This window comes from Ochotona princeps, chromosome 18 (assembly GCF_030435755.1).
Source record: "Ochotona princeps isolate mOchPri1 chromosome 18, mOchPri1.hap1, whole genome shotgun sequence".
NCBI lineage: Eukaryota > Metazoa > Chordata > Mammalia > Lagomorpha > Ochotonidae > Ochotona > Ochotona princeps.
The window spans coordinates 39179546-39201072 of record NC_080849.1 but is presented as its reverse complement, the minus strand read 5'-3'; the positions used below and the strand labels follow the sequence as shown (position 1 = coordinate 39201072).

General features: G+C 46.6%; 1 protein-coding gene and 1 pseudogene across 2 annotated transcripts in view; one reads left to right on the top strand and one right to left on the bottom strand.

Moving 5' to 3' along the window:
- The window catches only part of ANKRD29 (ankyrin repeat domain 29), a 49464-nt gene that overhangs the window by 27683 nt on the left and 254 nt on the right, over window positions 1–21527 (bottom strand). For both annotated transcript variants that reach the window (XM_012931531.2, XM_058676852.1), the window contains exons 2-3: window positions 7602–7712; window positions 3118–3216 (exon numbers count right to left, since the gene is read on the bottom strand). In XM_012931531.2, the coding sequence (XP_012786985.1) occupies window positions 3118–3216; window positions 7602–7712 (210 nt within the window). The remainder of the gene's footprint in view (window positions 1–3117; window positions 3217–7601; window positions 7713–21527) is intronic.
- LOC131482488 (small ribosomal subunit protein uS12-like) lies at window positions 8603–21438 on the top strand (annotated as a pseudogene).

Sequence of the window (21527 nt, the reverse complement as noted above, 5' to 3'; positions counted from 1 at the left end):
ATAAATCTGAGTGAGATTCCAAGGTGAGTGACTTTATTTTAATTTCTAGTCCAAGGGGCAACCTCTTGCCATAAGCAAGAAGTGCCCTGAACGAAACAATCATGGGATTCTTATAGTAAGAGACTCAAAAGCTACACGACAGTGAGCAGGTACATGATTGGGACTAACAGTGACACAAAACAGAAAGCATGCAATAGGAATTTACAGTATAGGCTTGGGGTCCCTGATCATATCACTTCAACCCAGACAGTAATAAAACAGCATGCCTTCAAGGTAGCTGTCTTTCCAAAAACTCCAAGATTATCCCTATCTCTCATCTGCTTCCTGGTCTTTCAGGAAACAAGAGCTTTGCTTGTAACAGGATGCAGGCGTCTCTTTGGAGATTCCAGACTTCCAGGAGTACAGTCACCTTTACAATTATCCCTTTCACTATCTTGGGTCTAACAGGAGCGAACCCTCTAGCTCATGCTATGCCCAGGGGCACAGGTGTTATGGCCATTCATGGAGTCTTCCTGTCTGCAGAAGCCTCTCCCACTGCTCTCGACAGGGGAGGATGATGGGTTCCAGAAATCTTACAGCATTCACAAGATCTGGATGAGGAAACTTGGCTTAGTAGTAAAACTCACCTTAACAGACGCTACACTTCAGGGACTCGCAAGGTTCCTTTGTAAGAATTGTTTGTTTATTGAGAAAAAGACTTTTTACAATAAGATTTCTTGACACATTGATTATAAAAATCATACTGATGGCAGTTTTAGGCAATTTTGAGGCATATATGCTTCTAATCATTACTTACGTTAAGGCAGTGATCTACAGCCAATAGGAGCTAGATGTCAGTCAGTTAAGGTCTTCAACTGTGCTCTCACCACTGAAACCCAGGGCTTCCTGCCAAATGCACTTGCAATTCCTAAACTTCAAGATTGTAATCCGCTAATATTGCAATTCTCTAAGGTAATGTTTTTTTCAGCACTGTTAACTCCCACTTTGGAAGCATGCTCCGTGCATTGAGACAGTCAACCAAAGCTAACAACAGCAGGTGCATCTTTAGGAAACACATGTTTTGATTTTCTCAAATAAATTAATAGTGGAGCAAGAGATAAGCCTGATTGAAGACTAAGTTTCAAAGCACAGGAAGACACTCTTACTGAAGCAGGTGTGAGGTTGGGGTTTTTCAGTGAGTTCTATTGCACAGACTGGCACAGTCCCAAAAAATCTGGTATACTACCCAAAACTTACTTAGCCTCAGCATTTCTGCCAAGTAGCTCATGTCTAAATGGAGTACATTTTGCTAAAAATTCTCAAAGGCTTCTATTCTTTTTTTTTTAAAAAGATTTTTATTATTATTGGAAAGCCAGATATACAGAGAGGAGGAGAGACAGAGAGGAAGATCTTCCATCCGATGTTTCACTCCCCAAGTGAGCCGCAACGGGCCGGTATGCGCCGATCCGATGCCGGGAACCAGGAACCTCTTCCAGGTCTCCCACGCGGGTGCAGGGTCCCAAAGCCTTGGGCCGTCCTCAACTGCCTTCCCAGGCCACAAGCAGGGAGCTGGATGGGAAGTGGAGCTGCCGGGATAAGAACCGGCGCCCATATGGGATCCCGGGGCTTTCAAGGTGAGGACTTTAGGCTGCTAGGCCACGCCGCCAGGCCCAAAGGCTTCTATTCTTAAAGCAAAAGAGTTATCACCTTCAAGCTTAGTTGAGCCATTGGAACCAGATTAAAATAAAACCCTAAAAACCATTGTTGGCTGGAAATAAAATATTTCTCTCTTCTCCACCGTGCTTTGCTCAGCTGTTCTAAACAGATACTTGTGCATGTTGAACCTGCTATTCAGAATAAAGTGCTCTGAGCAAGCATGTCTGGAACCATATTTCCTTTAAAGCTGTAATAAACAAGGGCTATAAAGCAGCAAGGAAAAATAAAACTATTAGGGTGATTTTAAGCTATAATAGTAAGCATTCTCATTTCAGGTTCAAACACTCTCACATTTTCATTTCAAAAGAAATGAAGTGCAGAAGTGAATATGTCCTACAACAATGATTGAGTGCTATGGAAGTATCTGAAACGAATTGGTGAGAAGGTTGACTGGATTTGATGCTGTCTCACTCAACTGCTACTTTCCTTAGATCAGGATTGTTGAGCAAGGGCTGTGGGGACCCAGGTGCCAATCAACTGTCAGCCTAGCATCACTCACAATTCATTGCTTCTCTGACACAGTTTTTAGACCTGCGATAGCTTAATTTGCTCCGGGTTGGTGGTCCACATGGGAAGAAAAGGGTGTACTGGCTCTGGGTTGGTGGTCTACATGGGAAGAATAGAGTGTATTGGCTCTATGAAAAGTTTGGCTGATGAATTAACTTTATCCAACAGCTGTGCCAGGACAGGACTGGATCTGGGAAAACCAAGCATCCCAGGCTGGCCTGGGGCTTTCCAAAGATGTTCATCACAGGTCAGGGTGAGCTAAGAGGTCAGACTGTCTAGGAATGACCAGAGCACGTGTGTCCAGGAAGGGCAGGCCATCAGATCCTGGGTTGCCCTGCAAAGATATGAGGTCCCCTCAGATCTACCCAAGAGTATGTTACAATGCCCTAGCTCCTTATGGCTTCCCTAGGTTGGACCTAGAATGGACAGTCTGGCCAGACCAAAGCTCCCTTCATTCATGATTGCAACTGACTGAAGCATAGAACAGTCTCATGTATTAGCCCAGTGTTCACCCACACTGCCACTCAGAGAAGTCTCTAGAAAATGTGGTTGAGTGAGTATAGTTGAGAAGTCCCAGAAGGTGAGCCTCATTACCAGTAAGTTAGTGTTTCTAACCTTCTAAAACCATCTCTTGTGAAAATTCAGTAAATCCAGTAGCACCTCATAGCAAAGAAGAAAGAATGATTTCAGTTTGAGACCAAGGATTTGTGTGTGTGTTTAAGGACTAAGGTAAGACATCTGCTGACTGCAGAAGTACCCAATGATGACCCACTCCTGGCACAGAATTTCAAGCACAGAACACTCCCTTGTGGGCTTTTAATGAAAAGCAATGAAGACTCTTGTCTCTTTACTAGTTCACTGTTTAACAAACTCCAATTCTCAGGCCATTTTTATTCACTTGCAAACCTGACCCACCTCTCTCTGGAGGTTGATGTCTGCTCCTTGCAGAACCAGTTCCTTCACGCAGTCTATGTGGCCAGCATAGGAGGCGACCATGAGGAGGGTGGTGCCATGCTGCATGGAGAGAGATAATGAACAGTTAGGCCACTGCTACATTACAGAGTGGGGTCCTGGAACGGAGACGACACAGATGCCAGCTCCACTCAGAACATGATTGAGTACAAACCTCCCTGTTGTCAAAAAGGCACCTCATTGATCATCTTAGGTGCAGATCCCAAGGGAGAACAAAGTGACAAACTGCTGAGGTTGGAATTTCACAGGTCGGGGTGAGCTGAGACAGAGTCCAAAACAGCCACAACTATTGCAACAGTCATGTAATATCTCACTTTATGGTTCCTATTAGATGATTCCTGAGCCACAACACTGCCATTAATGCCAACGCTGGTTTTCTGTGGTCATAAGGCTTTGCCTTCAGAAGGATCTGGGCAAAGATGAAAGGGGAGTCGGGGGCCAAGGGGCTAAATCTCCCTCTGTCATCCACTTGGAACCTGCGGTGAGCTGCTGATGGTACCAGGGAGCCATTTACTCTGTCCTGAAAATCAGTGGGAATGATGATAGTCAAGGTGTCTTCCAGCTTTACAATTCAAGGGCTTGAAGTATATAGTGGATATGGACTCTTCCAATTAAAGCTGGCTATTGAAGGCCTGGTGTGGTAGCCTAGCGGCTAAAAGTCCTCGCTTTGCATCAGCCGGGATCCCATATGGTTACCAGTTCTAATCCCGGGGGATCCTGCTTCCCTTCCAGCTCCCTGCTTGTGGCTTGGGAAAGCAGTCGAGGATGGCCCAAAGCCTTGGGACCCTGCACCCACACGGGAGACCCAGAAGAGGCTCTGGGCTCCTGGCTTTGGATTGGCTCAGCTCCGGCTGTTGTGGCCACTTGGGGAGTGAATCAACAGATGGAAGATCTTCCTCTCTGTCTCTCCTCTTTTCTGTATATCTGACTTTCCAATAAGAATAAATCTTTAAAAAAATAAAAAAAGCTGGCTATTGAAGTTTAATTTAGCCATCTACCTCTCAGGAGTGGATAACAAGGGAGACAAATGGATCTGCAAATGCGGAAGGCTCAGCAGGTCCACAGTGGCTAAGGGAATCTTGCAGGTTTTGGGATCTGTCTGTGGGATTTCACAGGAAGGAAGTTTAGCTGGCTGGTCACTGACAGGATCACCTTGGACATGTTCTGTAACCCTCAAGGTTTCACTCTCTTCCTATGTAAAATGGGGCATAAGAAAAGTATCTGCCTGGGTGAACTAGTGAATAAGCTAATCCAAGGAATGTAATTAATGGTAATTTGTTCAGTAACTATTAAACTAATTTGCCAGTAGTTCAATCAATGTTATTTCATCATCTGATTTTTGGCTGACTTCTGCGAATGATCATGCTAATTTTGGGAGAGTCTTGTTCACTTGACACAAAAATGCAAATAGAGTCAAGAAAAGTGAATATTCTACAGCAGTGCTCCATGAAACTTCTACGTGAGCATACTTCACATTGGGATGTAAGACCTTTACACAGGCTGTGCCACCCATTATTTGGCTGAAGTTCTCTGCATTCTCTTCACTGGACTGCAGAATGTGCTGGCACCTTGGTCTTGGGTTTTCCAGCCTTCAGAACTCTGAGCAACACATACACTTCTGTGGTTTATAAATTTCCCAGTCTAGGGTATTTTGTTTGTAGCAACCCAGCTGGGCAAAAACCAAAGTCACTGGACAAACTATGACGACATCCTTTAACACGGAAGAATGCCATGTTCAATCAGTGGTTACCCTGGTCTCAAAAGCCAATTGTGAGCCAGAGAAACTACAAAGTACTTAGCTTGGAGAATCTTAAGCTCATCTGTTTCAGGAAAGATGAATGAAAGAAAAATTCTGCATTGTAGACTGTATTTCAATTCTATATCATGGCCAACTGAGAAAACGAGGGATTGAAACCCAGGAGAACCATCTTCGAGAAATGTAACATTTATCCACAAAGAAATGTTTCCACCATGCTTAAAAGCTGTTAGAATGGCTGATATTGATTTTCTAAAGATCAAAGTTTTTTCATTTCATGGAATGACATTAAAATGCATCTTTTTCAAAAAGGAACTGAGTTTGAATTGGACATATTTGTTTACATAGTACAAAACAACAACAAAAAGACTTCTGTTAATACATCTAAACAGGCTAAATGACCCTTGTCAGTGTACATCCTTGCATCTAAAAGATAAGCAAAGTAAAAAATGTAAACATTATGTAAAGACAGGAAGTGAAGATGGAGTGTGGGCAAACCCGAGCTTTGGTGTACAGTGGGTGGCCCAGAGAAGAACTGTCCCTTGCAGGGCTGCATGTTGGCAGACTTTGATGATGTTTATCCTTGAGGTTAGGAACAATCCATGGAACACCCCAGGAGTTCTCTCCTTGCATCTTGAGGTCTCCCATAGGCTTCTGAGAGGGATCCTGGGGCTTGGCCACCTAAGCGAGAGACACCAGTGCAGGCCTGGAGGTTGGTCACCAGCATTTGGAAGCCATCCTGGAACTGGCTTCTGTTCTCAGTTGCACATGGAGGAGACCAGGGCTCAGCCAGTTGTGTTCCTAGGGGAGCAAAGGCTGCTTGTACTGCTCCCCAACACCTCTGGGCAATCTGACCAGCTAAACTCAGGGACCCTTTCAAATCGCACGAGATATCTGAAGTGGTCATCGTCTGGAATTGCCCCTCAGGTTATGGCACCGCCTCTTCAGAATGCTCCTGATGAAATGACTTCATTCTAAATGAGCAAGGGTAACCTAAAAACCCACCAGTGTTCACTCAGAGAAACAAAACTTTTTTGTCAGATAGTTACTGGTCACTCAGCAGATACATACAGTATGTTCTGAAGGGACAGAGTGTGGCACAGATGACCTCTGATGTGGGACAGGAGCCAAAAAGGCCAAGAGGGATTGATATTGTAGTGTAGTACTGTGGGTTAAGCCCCTTGTGACTGGCACTTGATAACTGAATGCTGGGTCAAGTCCCCACGGCTCCATTTCCCATGCAGCTCCATGCTGATGCCTGTGGGAAGGCAGAAATCCCTGGGTCCCTGTTAGCCACGGGAGAGACCCAGATGGAGGTCCTGGCTTTTGTTTGGCTCAGCCCTGGCCATTGCTGCTGTTTAGGGAATGAACCAAGGAATGGAAGGAAACTCTCTATATATCTTTCAAATAAATCTTTAAAGGAAAAATAAAAGAAAAGCTGTGTGCGTGTGTGTGGTGTGGCCCTGGGAAGCTACAAGCCAGCAGGAAGTCACAGCAGTGTCTGAAAAAGGGTGACTTCAAGAAAAGTAGTCATGAGAGTGGTCAGTGGGGGAGACCGCAATGCAATCTGGCCTTGTGAAGTGGCTCACCAGAAAGGTCAGCTCACAGATGCCCCAGCCGCTTGTCAGTCTGGGTTCTGTCAGGGAGAAGCTGGTGCATACATACCCTGGGACACTGGAGCAAAGTTCCATAAAGAGATTACTGATACCGTTGTGGCCCAGAGATTAGGGAATTGCAAAGAACAGTGTAGTCATGGGATCTAGGGGTGGCAGGGCTCTGCGATGGACGGGCAGACCTGAAGTTACAGGGGAAGGCAGTGGCTCCCAGGAAGCAGATGCCACTACTGGAAGACCAGGATGGCAACATTGGCCCTTCTCTCCCCAGCCTCTGATTGTAGCCCATGCTCCTAATGGCTGCACCCTGAAGGGCTGGAGGCCAGAGGGAAGCAAGGCCACAAGGCCATTTCATGTTGTTCAGACTTTGGGATGTGGAAGCAGATGGGGAGGGATGCAGAGTGGATCTGGCAATGTGACTGGAAGTCATCCTGTTCCGATGCCCTACTGGGTCACCTGCAGCAAACTGCTACTCCGCTCTTTCTCCTCATCCAAGGACCTCCTTTCCTCCAGGGTGGTGATGAAGTCCTGCTGGGCACAAAGAAACCATGGGCTCCAGCTGGAGAGGAGTGTGGGGGGGGTGTTCTGGATCCTGCCTGCCAGCAACAGTAACATCTAGTTTTAGTCCTCCTTCTAATTGCTAATTAGTATCTGTGTCTGCAAAAGGCCATGAAAAGACCAAGAAACTGGGAGGAAGCTTCCTCAGTTTTCTCATTCTTTGTAGAAAAAACAGACCACCCACGTCCACAGCAGCCCACGTGTGTTCTAGATCATCTCCATCTTTCCATGGACGGGGAGGTTGAATTCATTTACTGGACAGCCTCCTGTCCTTGGCACCTGCCAGTTCTGACACCTAGGGACGTGACCATGCCCTGACAGTGGTGACCCTCTGTCTCCTGTGTGAAATTGTTTCCTTGCCCGCCACAAAACCCTGGACTGACAAGTGAACAATGGAGCCTGGCAAAGGAAATGACAGCGAGGGCCCTGTCGCCCCTCCAGGGGGTGTGGGGTGGGGACAATGTGCCAAGGGCATGCATTTATCACATCCATGTGCTTACACTGTCTCTGCAGTCCACATCCACCCGGCCGCTGTTCAGCAGCAGTTTCAGCAGTGCCAGGTTTCCTCTCCGTGCTGCCCAGAAGGCGGCGTTGGCCAGCGGAGTTTCCTTCTGCAAAGAGCCAAACAGGACAGGAGCTTAGATTCGGCGACACTCAACGTCACCGCTTCCACACCAAGGGGAGGCTATCCAGATGTGGTCCCCTGCTGCTCCTCCGAGCAGAGGGGACTGTCAGGTGCTTGGGGATGAGAATTCTGCCACCCAGCACTGGCACCACAGGTTGTTAGGCAGAGTGGTGTTATGACAACACAGCGCGTTGACTGTCCTTTTCCCCATTAATGTCTTCACTTTCCTGCCTCAGGCCAGTTTCCTCTGAAATGAACTTCCCTCCATGCTTCAAGGCCAAGGCTCTGCTCAAATGAAATCTTTCTCCCTGACAATATTCTGAAGCTCTCCCTCACTTCCAAGTGGAGAAAGCGTTCTCCCAGTTCTGTCCTCCCCAAAGCAGGTTCCCTGCCTGTTTTCTATTTCTTTAATACCTTCTGTCTGGGTCCAGCTATCCAGGCAAATCCTCACTTTCTCTTCCACCTAATTTCTTTAAGTTTGGCTGGAACTTGCCAGAGGTTTTGAGAACAGGGACCTGGGACAGAGAACATCATTCTACAACCTTGTATGGACCCTCCATCCCAGTGCTGAGTCCTTTTACAGCTGTGAAGTTAAAGCTGTAACCACAGTGACAGTCTCCACAGCTGATGCTGGCGCTTGCAGGGTGAGGATTTAGCCACTGACCAACACCATTTCCTTCTCTGTAGCAAATCAGGTTGGGTTTGCAGAAGACAGCTCATAATAGGGAGGGGGCTAGGCTTGGGGACCAGACACCTCTGGATCTGGTTGCTTTGGGAAGGTGACCTGGCCCTTGGCAGTCTTGGTTTCCTTTGGTTTAGTACACGACTACCTGGAAGTGTAAGCAAGAACTAAATGATGTTCAGTCATTGCTTAACATGGTATTCTACAGAATTGTAAATGCTTTAATTGCCTACAGTCCAGTGATTATTTAAAAATCAGAATCAGCTCTCTCTTGATCAGGCCTTTGTGTCGGCAAGACGGGCAAGTGCCGTGGCCTCCGCACAGCCAGGAAGCTCTGAAGCCACCAGCAGGACCAGATAAGCAGTACAAGAAGGTTTACCCGGGCACAGCTCTCAAGGCCAACCCATTTGGGGGTGCCTCCCACGCCAAGTGGATCGTGCTAGAGAGAGTGGGGGTGAAACCAAGCAACCCAGCTCAGCCATCAGGAAGTGTGTCCAGATGCAGCAGATCAAAACAGCAAGAAGATTCTGGCCTTCATGCCCAACTAAGGCTGCCTGCACTTCACTGACGAAAACGAATTTCTGACGGCTGGATTTGGTTGAAAAGGGCATGCTACCATTAGTGACATTCCTGGAGTCTGCTTTAAGGTGGTCAGTCAAAGCAGCAAAGGCTTCTCTCTTGGACTTGTACAAAGGCAAGAAACAGACCAAGATCATAAATGCTGATGTCAGAAGTATATTAGCAAATTTTCATATTCACAAAAAACAGGATGAACAGGCAAAATTAAATCCAGACTATTTGTATTAATAAAGAATTGTGTTAATCTCAGGAAGTTAATAACATTGACTTTCTTTAATGAAAGCACATGATTTGCTGGCTTTTTTTTTTTAAAGATTTATTTATTTTTATTGGTAAGGAAGATCAGATTTATGGAGAAAAACAGAAACAGACTCATCTTTCATCTACTGGATTACTTTCCAAATGGCTGTAATGGCTAGAGCTGAGCCAATCTGAAGCTAGGAGTTTCTTCCAGGTCTCCCACAAAGGTGCAGGGTCCCAAGGCTTTGGGCCATCCTCTACTGCTTTCTCAGTCATAAACCAAGAGAAGGATGGGAACCGGCACCTATATGGGATCCTGGCACTTGAAAGGTGAGGATTTACCCATTGAGCCATTGCATCAAGGCCTTTGGTGGCTTTTAAACACAAAGCTGACCCACAGGCCTTTTTCCTATTGTCTTTTGAGTACCTGTAGGTTGATAAAGTAGTTCTCCCTTATCTGCAGTTTCACTTGATTTCAATTATTTGCAGTCAGCCACCATCCAAAAACACTACACAGGGCCCAGCGGCGTGGCCTAGCAGCCTAAGTCCTCGCCTTGAACGTCCCGGGATCCCATATGGGCGCCGGTTCTAATCCCGGCAGCTCCACTTCCATCCAGCTCCCTGCTTGTGGCTTGGGAAAGCAGTCGAGGATGGCCCAAAGCATTGGGACACTGCACCCGCGTGGGAGACCCGGAAGAGGTTCCTGGTTCCCGGCATCGGATCGGCGCACACCGGCCGTTGCGGTCACTTGGGGAGTGAATCATTGGACGGAAGATCTTCCTCTCTGTCTCTCCTCCTCTCTGTATATCTGACTTTGTAATAAAATAAATAAATCTTTAAAAAAAACACTACACAGAAAATTCTAGAAAGAAGTAATTTCTAAGATTTCAACTGTGTGAGGTCTCAGCAGCATGATGAAATCTCATGCCATCCCCACTTAATCCTGCCTGAGATGCAAATCATCCTTTTATACAGGCATCCCTACAGTATATACCATCTGCCCCCAGGTCTCATAGAAGTTGTCTCATAGAAGTTTGTAGAGGTATGGCAGTGCTGTGTTCCAAGAATTCTTACTTTATGGCTCCTTATTTGAGAGTGGGTTCCTGTACTGCATTAAATACACTGTTTCACTTGGCTAAAGGAAAATATCAGCAATTTCTACTATTCAACAAAGCAGTCTAGAATGGAAGCACTGTGATAGTAGAGTGACATTAACATGAGGAAAAGCTGCCTTACCATCACTTGCTCAGTAACTAACAACTCAAAAGTGAGACCCATCTCGGTACAAATACAGCAAGTGCTGGGTGTGAACACCATGGCTGCAATTCAGCTAGAAACTGAAAAATTCACCCCTTCAGGGAAGGCAGACGGTTCATCTGGAATTTGAGGTGATTCTTTTCTCCAAAATGAGCCAGAAAACTCTTTGAGCCTGTTTATGGCTTAGCACTCCTGCCTCGGCTGTTGTCCCATCCAGGTCTGCACATGAACACCAGTTGAAATAACATCCTTGTGGGCTCGGCAGCATGGCCTAGTGGCTAAGGTCCTCCCCTTGATCCCATATGGCCGCTGGTTCTAATCCCGGCAGCTCCACTTCCTCTCTATCTCTCCTCCTCTCAGTGTATCTGACTTTGTAATAAAAATAAAATACATCTTTAAAAAAAAAAAAGAAATAACATCCTTGTACCACCTCTAACACTGAATGAACCCAGTCTCTGGTGTTCTGCCACTGCAGCACAGACAGACAAATGTACAAGCTTCGTGAAGAGTTGTCACTATTTCATTTTTCTCTCAAGAGCCTGGTGTACTGACAGGTGGAGGCATCTAGGGGGCAGGGAGAGCTGAGTTCAGGTCCCGGTAGCGCTTCCCAGCTCAGGGCTCTAAGTAACTTCTGTTGCCTGCGGTCAAATGGCGATGCTAATTAGAACCTCTGCTATGTGTTGCTGGAGGATTCATTGAGACAGTACGCATAAATGCACTTACGGTTGCGACACATGCAGAGCCCTCCCAGCTCTGTGTAGCAAGTGTCCAGGTGACTATTTACTTGGTGACTAACGTGAGGCATTGCCCAGGGACCAAGGCTAGAGGGACCAGTCAAGTCGGATCTCTGCGCCAAATGGCTCTAGGCCCTCTAGGAAAGTAAGCCATGTGAATGGACACCATCACTCATTCCACGGCCAGAGAAGAAACTCTTAAGGCAGGCACTTGTGATAAGAGCACAAACCAGAAAATAGTTCTTCCAGAGGAGGAGGACTGGGAACACCTTGAAGAAAACACTTCTTGAAATGAGTTTTTAAAGATGAGGAAGGGCTTAGGTGGAAAAGGGATGAAGTGTATTCCAGGTAGAGGGGGTTGTGCAGGCAAAGACACTGAGGCTTGCCCAGGGACCTGGGAACTACCACCTGCTCCACGTGGCTGAAGCCAAGGATGTGGAGGTAGTGGCGGTATGGTTTGCTGGCAGCGGGCAGGGAGTCAGGGCTGCATTCTCCACTCCCTGGTGCCAGGTTGGAGTGTACTTTCAGTGGCATGAGGAAGTCAAGGGTGCATGGTTTTTTTTTTTCCCCATATTTTATTTGAGAGGGAGAGAATTCTTTTGCTCTCTGGTTCTCTTTCCTCCTGAAATACCTGCAAAGCTATCACTGAACCAGGCAGAAACTGGAAGTCAACAAATCTGGTCTGGGTCTCCCAGATGAGTTGCAGGGAAGCAAGCACTGGAGCACTGCATCAGTGGAAAGCTCTATGGGAAGCAGAACAGCAGGGTCTCTACACTGATGGGATCTGGGATGCAGAGATCCCAAAGGTGTTTTATCTGCTCTATCAACTGCATTGCCGAAGGGTGTATGTTAAGATGGGGAGATGCTGTCAGTTCTGTGTTTCAGCAAGGTCCTTGTGGGTAGCTGCAGTGAATGGATTGAGCAGCCGGACAGAGCTCAATGTGTACAAGGGTTAGGGACTGCTGCAGAGATGCGCATGAACTATGAGGGCCTGAATAGGGTCACCACCGTGGGAATGAGAGGATGAGGCAGACTGCAGTTCTTGTAAGGATCTAATTGCAATAGTGCTGCTGTGTGACTGCGCGTGCCAGAGAGGCGGGAAGAGGGCAGTGGATCCACTCCTAGCTTCCTGGTTCTGTGTCTGGTCACTGTAGTTCTATTGGCCAAAATCAGAAATGCCTCATCTGGGACAGGCTTTGGTTAAAAAGAATGAGTTTGGCTTTGAGCATGCTGAGTGTTGGGTACCTTTGGGACACTCTGGTAGAAATGTCTAGCAACAAAATGGGCAAATACTTCTGTCACACTGTGGTCACATACTTACTGCAGGCCAGGGACCTCCAGCTACTTACTGGCCTGCATGGTATGACCTTGGCATACACTAGCTTGTTCATTCCTTATGATAACGCAGTGGCAAGGTCACTATCCCTGGGCCATTTTCTAGATAAGGTAGGTGAGGAATGAACGGCATGTCAGGTTTCAGCACCAGACAGCTCTTGGGTTGATCTTTTGGCCATGACACTGCCCTGCCCCATGTCTGCAGACAGCGAGAAATAAGGAAGTGGTCCAGCCCCACTGCTCCCCTGCTTGCCCCGACTCTGAGCTCCTCTCCTGCCAAGGTGGAAAGCCCTCAGGCTTCCCTTCTGTCTGGGGTTCAGAGAAACCACACTCCGGGCATACCTTTCCAATCTTTGTGTACGACGTGCTCACAACCGAGATGATGTGGTGTGGCACAGGGGCAATTCCGTAGCCTTTAAAGATGATGCATGTGTGAGTACGTTTGGCACAAACAGCAAGGTACAAAGGTACTGGAGGGCCTTACTGCTTATCCAGGTCTCCACAGCAGGCCAGTGAGCCTGTCCCAGGCTGGCTGTGCCATAAGTCATAGCAACACAACCCAAGGCTGAGACCATGCTCTGTCTCTGGCAGTATGCTAAGCATGTCATCTGCTTCAGACTGTTTACATCCTGGAGCAACCCTGCATGTTGGTGTTACTCCCACTTTTAACAACAAAGGCAACTGAGTGACATAAGTGAATGACTGAATGTCACTGAGATAGGAGCTTAGCTGATTCTGGTAACAGAGGCAGAACTGAAACCCCAGTCTGGTGCAGAGTCCAAGAGGTTACCTATGAGATGCTGTGATAGAAACTGAGTGTCAACTTCCACCTTTGTCAAATCCCTTTGATAGCTGGAATTTTGTAGCATTGTGGCTAATGCACTGTTCATTGGCACACTAGCAGCAATCAAGTGCGGAAGAGGAACAGAAGACACAGTGTGCAGAACAGAAATCTGATTAAAAGCCTGGAGAGAATACAGATGTAGACAATTAATTTTTAAAAAATATTGACTTACTTATCTTGGACGAGAAATAGAAACAGAGGGAGAGACTGAGAAAGATTGTCCATCCACTGGCACCACCCATATCGCTACAATGGTTAGGGCTGGGAAAGGCTGGATTGAGGAGCCAGGAGCTTCATCCAGGTTTCTCATGGGGGGTGGCAGGGGCTCAACAATTGGGCCATGCTCTGCTGCTTTTCCCAGGTGCACGAACATGAGCGGGATCAGCAGTGGAGCAGCCAGGACATGAACGGACACTCAGATATGGAATGCTGCTGTCACAAGCAGTGGCTTCATCAACTGCACCAAAGTCAGTTGTTGTCCTTGGCTATCAGAATGCTTAATAAACATTGAGCTCAGCCCTGTATGGTCACTATTGCCATGCTTCTGCCAGTGATTGCAAACTGGAGAGAAAAAGTAATATGCCCTGGCAACTCTGCTTTTCAGGCATTTCCCAACTCAGAAGTTCAGACAATGTGCAGAGTCTGTGCAAAGCATACACATCTTGAACAGGAAAATCCATAGGGACAGAAAGAAAGCAGATGAGCAGCTGGTGGAAGCCAGCAAGTCTGAGGTAACAGTGACTGCTAGCAAGAGGGAAGCATCTTTTTGGAGTGATTAAAACGTTCTTAAATTTACTCCACTGGTGACTGTACAATTCTGTGAATTTATAATAAATAGTTAAAATGAACACTTTAGCTGGGTGAATTACATGGTATAGTTGCATCTCAGTTTTAAAACAACATACAGATGGCTATGTTCATTTACTTTCTATGGTTCATCCAAATAATCATTGAAGTATGAGATAATTTACATACTCTCAGACCAACTATAGAAGCTTCCAGATTTCTGCTACTTCTGCTCAGGCTCAATCCATGCTCTACCTCCGTGGGTAAAGCCTGATCAGGAAGGACCCAGGTGTTTTCAGCAATGGCTACTTCCTTTAATGGTTGACCCCCAAACCCCCCACTCCTGAGGGTGGTAGGCTGTGGACACTTGCAGTCCTGAAGAACAGGTCCTGAGTAGGTGAAAGAGCTGCTAGGAAGTGGAGTCCATGAACCAAAATTTTATTTGTTTGATTTCACAGAAAGGCTCAGGTTTTTTTTTTAATATATTTTTATTTTGAATTCTGAATTATGTGGTACAATTTCGTATAGGCTGGGATTCCCCCCAAACTCCCACCCTCGTCAGATTTTCCCCATTTTACTACAATAATGTAGTCCTTCATAAGGAATCATAATTCTATCAGTCTCTTATTTAAGCGTACCCCGACATTGTTGGTACAGACAATGTCAGACGGTCCAGCTTCCCATTGTCTACACATGTCCAACAGCTTCATTGGGAATCTATCTTTCATCTGAAAGCAGGGATGCACGTTCCATTATTCCCCCGCATCTGTATATGATAGACCCCAGTACTCCATCACTATACATTTCCATGGTTGAGAAGCCATGAAACAAGGTCAACAACTGGTATGAGTTAGAACAGCCACAACAACAACAACATCAACAACAAATTACAGCACCATGAAAAAATGCACCACTGAGTAACCAACACATGAGTGACAAAAAGGAAACACAAAAGTCTCTTGGGAAAAATGATGCCACTGTGTAATCCATGAGAAAGGCTCAGATTTTGAAACTTGGCGGGAAATGCTGAATTTCTGCTGACTTTCAGAAACAAGAATTCTAGCTAACATGTGTCTGTTTTCCCAACTGGAACAAATCCAGAGTTGCCAGTCATGAAAGGGAAGTTGACTAGCAAAATGATACTGCTGAGAAGTGATGAGTGGGGAAGAGCGTGCTGGGGAAGCCACAGAGACACAAGGGGACCCCCAAGTTGGGAGGCCAACAGCCCAATGTACTGTGAATCTGCAACCTCAAGAAGGGCCTGAGATGTGACTTACAAGACTGTTTACTTTCCCACAGACTTGACCAATGTTGCTGGGCCTCTTCCCACACAGGTTTTAGGGACATAAAGCCGAGGGCTACTGAGTCTTTCAAGGGCCTGCAAAAATGGACATGTGCCTGGCTCCCAAATCTTCAATCAGGCAGCTATGAAATATAATACCCAATGTGGTATTCAGAAAACACTGCTGACACGGTGAAGGTCATGTGCAGGTCTCATGTTCTTGCTATTGTGGGAGTTAATCTATATGATTGCAGAAAAATTTGGACAAAAGAAAAATGAGGCAGTCACAGCTAACTAATACTAAGAACAATATCACACAAAGCCCTTCAAAAATGTTACAATACTGGGGCCAGTGAGCTGTGGCATGGTGGATAAAACTGTCACCTGTGACACCAGCATCCCAATGGGTGCTGCTTCATATCTTGGCTGTTCCATTTCTGGTGCAGCTCCATGCTCATCACAGCCTAGGAAAAGCAATGGAGGATAGCCCAAGTGTTTAGGCCCCTGCTGGCCACACGGGACACCCAGATGAGGCTCCTAGTATCTGGCTATAGTCTGGCCCAGTGTCGGCCACTGTAGCCATCTGGAGAGTGAACCAGCAAGTATTCTCTTTCTCTCTGTGTGTAATGCAAATAAATACATGAATCTTTAAAACAAACAAACAGCCTCATTATTGTGTGCAGGCTGTGGGTGCATGTTGCTGTATCTGCTGTGATGGGAGGTGGTTGACTGGAGTCACTGTATCCACACTTCAGAGGAGTTCACTAATTTAGCTTAGAATCCCTGCTGCTCCCAAGTCATTGCACTAAGGCTTCATTGCACTAAGGTTGAGGAAATCTTTCCAAGGTCTATTTGCTGACCAAGTCCACCTTAGTGCATCCACAGACCCACGAACATGTTGCAAAGCTTGGCCAGGGCAATGGTCCAAACTTGTTCTATTTTCCACCCTCTGATGGGGCAGTCAATCCCTCCTGCTAGGCTAGATGAGCTGGCTGTCATGTCCCCCGTGTGCATCTGGGTCTGCTGTCCACTGCACAGGTATCAGTGAGTGAGTAGGCCCAGTTCTGATACATGTACACCAAGGTCAAACTACATATTTTGTGATTTTCCTTGTGGCTTTGGTTTGAGTCTAGTGGTCTTGTTGGGGAGTCTTCCAAGAAACCTCACTTGGGGTGATCTCACTTGACTATGATTTGAGTCAATGCAGGGTCAGGTTTGGTCTATCACCCGCAACGCAGTGGTTTGGTCCACTGGCGCTGCCAAAGTCATTCCTACTCATGCCCTCAGGCTCTCCCACCTGAACTCATCACCACACCTTTGTCATCTGGTAATCTGCAGCCCCTCTGCCTGGAGGCTAGGATGTCCCAGTTTGGTGTTCCCGGCCTTTCCCACATATTAAAAAACAAAAACAAACAAACAAAATAAAACAGGCAGCCATGCTGACACACTGATTTAGTTTTTACAAATTTGGCATTAATCAGGCCCAGAATGCCCACCAGCTATTGGCTGTTTTTCTCCCAGCAGTGTAACACTCGCCGAGATACGAGGCAATCTAGGCAGTGCCTGGAGCTGGGGAACTTTTGACAGTATTGTTTAGCTGGGCAGGATTTAAAGGTCAGTCTATGCAAGACTAAAGCTCAACACTAAATTCAATTTTGCTTAAGTGAACGTTATAAAGTAACAATCTTGGTATTACACGCCTCATAAGATCCATTTCAAACCATACAGAATTACATCTTTTTGTGTGTCACTGTTCCCACAAACACATCTGAACAGCTAAAACATCCAATCATCTTTAAAAATGCACCAAGCTTATGAAGTCTCAAAACCCAAAACTGAATTTTCTGCATATTCTCCTGTCAAATGAAATTATTTCCTGTATACCACTTATCTTGCAAACTGATCTTCTATTTTCTAAAATACTATGAAACATTGAGGTATGCTATTCACATAAAATCCATCCTTTTAAAGCATATAATTTACTGAATTTTGATATGTTTGTGTGTGTGACCATCACCACAATTACTTCACAGCGTTTTCATCATCCCCCAAACAGAAACTCCACACCAGTTCCCAATCACATCCCATCTCCTTTCCCCATGCTCTGCCACCACTCATCTACTTTCTGCCTCTATGGATTGTCCTATTTGGGATATTTCATACAAACAGAATCACACAATATGTAGCCTTTTGTGTCTGGCTTACTGTACTTAACCTGATGATTTCAAGGCTCATCTATGTTGCAGCAATTATTAGCACTTTGTTCCTTTCTATGGCTCAATGATATGCCATTGTGTGGAGACGGCAGGTTATACACTGAATGTTAGTGGGCTTCCCACCTCTTCCTCAAATCCATGCACTGAGGCTCTTAAGGATGGAATCCCTGTCCTAGATGGTCCAGAAAGTACAGCACTGAACCAGAGAGGAGGCGCTGGCGCTGCTGTGCAGAGGGTTAAGCCCCTGCTTGGGATAGCAGCTTCCCACATCAGAGCACCGATTGCTCCACTTCCAGCCCAGCTCCCTACTAATGCTCCTGGGAAGGCAGCAGAGGATGACTCAAGTATTTGGGCCCATGTCTCCCACACAGGAGACCTAGATGGAGTTCCAGACTCCTGGCTTCATTGTGGCCATTTGGGGAGAGAGCTAAAAATGGAAAGAACATCCTTTGTCTCTTCCTCCATTCCTCTTTTTCCTCTTCGCTTGCTTTGTTTCTCTGCCTTTAACATAATAAAATATATATTTTTAAACGAACCAAAGGGCTGGCATGGTAGTGTATCGGGCTAATCCTTCACCCTGTGGTTCCAGCATCCTATATGAGTGCCAGTTCATGTCCTGGCTGCTCCACTTCCCATCCAGCTCTCTGCCTGTGGCCTGGGAGAGCAGCAGAGGACGGCCCAAGTTTTTGGGTCCCTGAATCCATGGGGGAGTCTTGGAAGAAGCTCCTGGCTGCTGGATTTGGATCAGCTTAGCTCTGGCCATTGCAGACATTTAGGGAATGAACCAGTAGCTGGAAGACCTTTCTCTGTCCTTCTCTCTTGGTAAATTCTACCTTTCAAATGAAAATAAATAAATCTTCAAAAAATAATGTCATTTGCCTTGCCACGGTTTGGACTTGCTTGGGATCCAATTTCTATTTCTTCCTTTCAGTTTTTCTCTTGCAGTTGAAAACCTCTGCAGTCAATTGTTCTATCCCCAGATTCCACAACCTCGTGGAGGGGAAATCTGTCCTGTGCCTTTCCCACCTTGGTATTTCAGATGCTTGCAACTTGCTTGATTCACACGCTCACACCAGCACAGCGATTCACCACAGGATGGGCTGTACCTCGAGCCTTTACTTGCTATGGAGATGGGACTCTGGGTTTGGATTTCAGAGTTGATGCTGAAGTGAGGGTTTCAGGGACTGTTGGGATGGAATGAATACCTTTTGCATGCAAGAAGGACAAAGATTTGACAGGGGGAAGAATGCTATGGATTGAACATTTGTATCCTCTAAAAAATCCATACACTGGAGCACTAGCCCAACGATGTGTGAGCACCCCATGATGGCACTGATGTTCTTGAAAGAAGACAGGGAGAAACCAGATATTTCTCCCTCCAGTAGGTGACAAGGAGTAGGTCTGCAAGTCAGGGGCTCATGACAGATGCTCTATCTGCTGGCATTATTTCCTTGGGCTTTTTGGTCTTTTAAACTGTGAGAAATAAGCATCTGTTGCTTAGGCCCCTCCATCAGTGTGCATGTGTTTAACATTTATTTATTTTTATTGGAAAGTCAGATTTATGGAGAGAAGAAGAAACAGAAAGACCTTCCTATCTGCTGGTTCACTCCTCTAGTGGCCGCAGTGATCAAGGCTGAGCCAATCCAAAGCCAAGAGCCAGGTCTCCACATGGGTGCAGGGTCCCAAGGCTTTGGCCCATATTCAACTGCTTTCCCAGGCCACAAGCAGGGAGCTGGATAGGAAGCGGGGCCGCCAGGACAAAAACCAGTGTTCATTATGGATCCCGATGTATGCAAGGCGAGGACTTTGGCCCCTAGGCTGTTGCGCCAGGCTTCTGTGGTTTTTATGATGTACACCGTATTTTTTTTATAATCAGTTGAGGAACTTTTGGGTTGTTTCCAGGCTTTGGCCATTATGAAGACTATTGCTGTGAATATCAGCATACATGTTTTTGTATGAACATATATTTTCATTCCTCTTAGGTATATACCAAGAAGTAGAATTGCTAGGTCATGTGGCAACTGCATATTTAACTTTTTGAAGAAAGACCTGACCTTTTTTTAAATGGCTGCATCATCTTGCAATCCTATCAGCAATATATGTGGGCTACAACTTCTCCACTTCTTGCCAACACTTGCTACTGTCTATCTTACAGATTACAGTCACCCTTGTGAATGGAAATGCCAGCTCATTATGGTTTTCATTTACATTTCCCTGACGGGTAAAGATGTTAGGTAGCTTTTCAGGTACTTCCTGGCTACTTGCACATCTGCTAGGGAGAAATGTCCCTTCGGACCCCTCTATTCATTTTAGAATTGGGATATTTGCCTTTTGATTGCTGATACGCCAGTCTTCAGCCCTTCAGCAGTACGGGATCCCGTTGCGGCCACTCCTCTTGGCAAATCCAAGTGTCCTGCAGCTGTTCCTCAAAGACTCCTGCACACCAAGGTTTTCATCCACTCTTCTCCTAAATGACTGCAGTCTGGTTCCTGCCCCTAACACTTTACAGAAACCGGGCTGGGCAAGGTGCCCATGGCTGATCTGTCAGCCAACGCGATGGCCCTTTCAATTCCCAGCTTGATTTCCCTGCGTTATGTACCACCACGGCCCCCTTCACATTAAAGCCTGATGATCTCCGGCTCCTGAGCTGCACATGACTGAAGGCACATGTGTCTGCCACCGCCCACCCTTCTCTGGCGGCTGCCTCTCAACGGGTGTCTCCCATTCTGCTCACTCTCAGCGTTTTTCCTCTTCCTTGTCAACACTGTGTCCTCAACACTGGGCCGTGACATTCATTCCTACACAGGGAGGAGTACTACTGATTCCCAAATACCTCTACCCGTACTTCCCTGCACATCCTGGCAGTGGGGGAGGGTGGCTCTTCGTTTATCCATCTGTTGAATCAACACCCCTCTTTAGATTCCCCACTCATTTTCAAACTTTATCCCAAACCATATTTTATCTTCAGCCCTCTCACCTTCCTGACTCAGTGCATAATATCCAACGCTGATTCTTGTAGATTGAAAATGTGTAAGTCATTCACACTGGCCTATTGCCTTCCATCCTCACTGCCCTACCACGGTGGACCAAGATGACCACAACATCCTCTTGATTGGTCTCCCAGCTCTGCACCTTCTGCACTCTGCGGCCAGGGCTTATTAACATGTGGTCTCCCACGTCATTCCGCTGCTTGCACACCAGCTCGGGTAACAGACGGGAGGACAGCGGGTTGGCAGCCTGATAACACTGAGTTGCTGTCTTAACTGTCTTCACTGACTGGCTACCAGACTGTGGGGAGAGTTATCGAACTTCTCCAATCTTAGTTTTCCCAAAGAACAAACAAAACACCAGGCAGGGCTATCTCATGGGTCTTGGAGGGGGCTGAGACAACATACACACTCACTGGATTCCTTTTAAGGGCTCTGCCCCTTGGCATTTTTTTTTTAAACTAAAACCTCTTTACCATGGAAATCAGTTAACCTCATTTTCAGGCTCAAGTGAGGGGATTAAATGCAGTGACTGCAACACACTCGGGTCCGAGAGCTTCGAGCTTTCTAAGGGACGGCAGGTCCATTCTACTACTCACTCAGATTCCGCCCTGCGGACCCGAGACGCCCAGCAGTGTCAGCGGAGGGGAGTCCTGCGGCTGCAGCAAAGCACTGACCACGGGCTTCCTCCCGCCCCTGCCGAGACCTGTTACCCTTGTGACAGCAGCCACCGCGGCCGCCGCCCCTTCGCCAGAGAGCCGCAACCCTAAGTGCCCACATTCCAGCGACCCGAGCAAAGCGGATGCAAGCAAACCGCAAACCCACCAGACTGCCTTAGCCTCCTGCCGCTTCCTGGTCT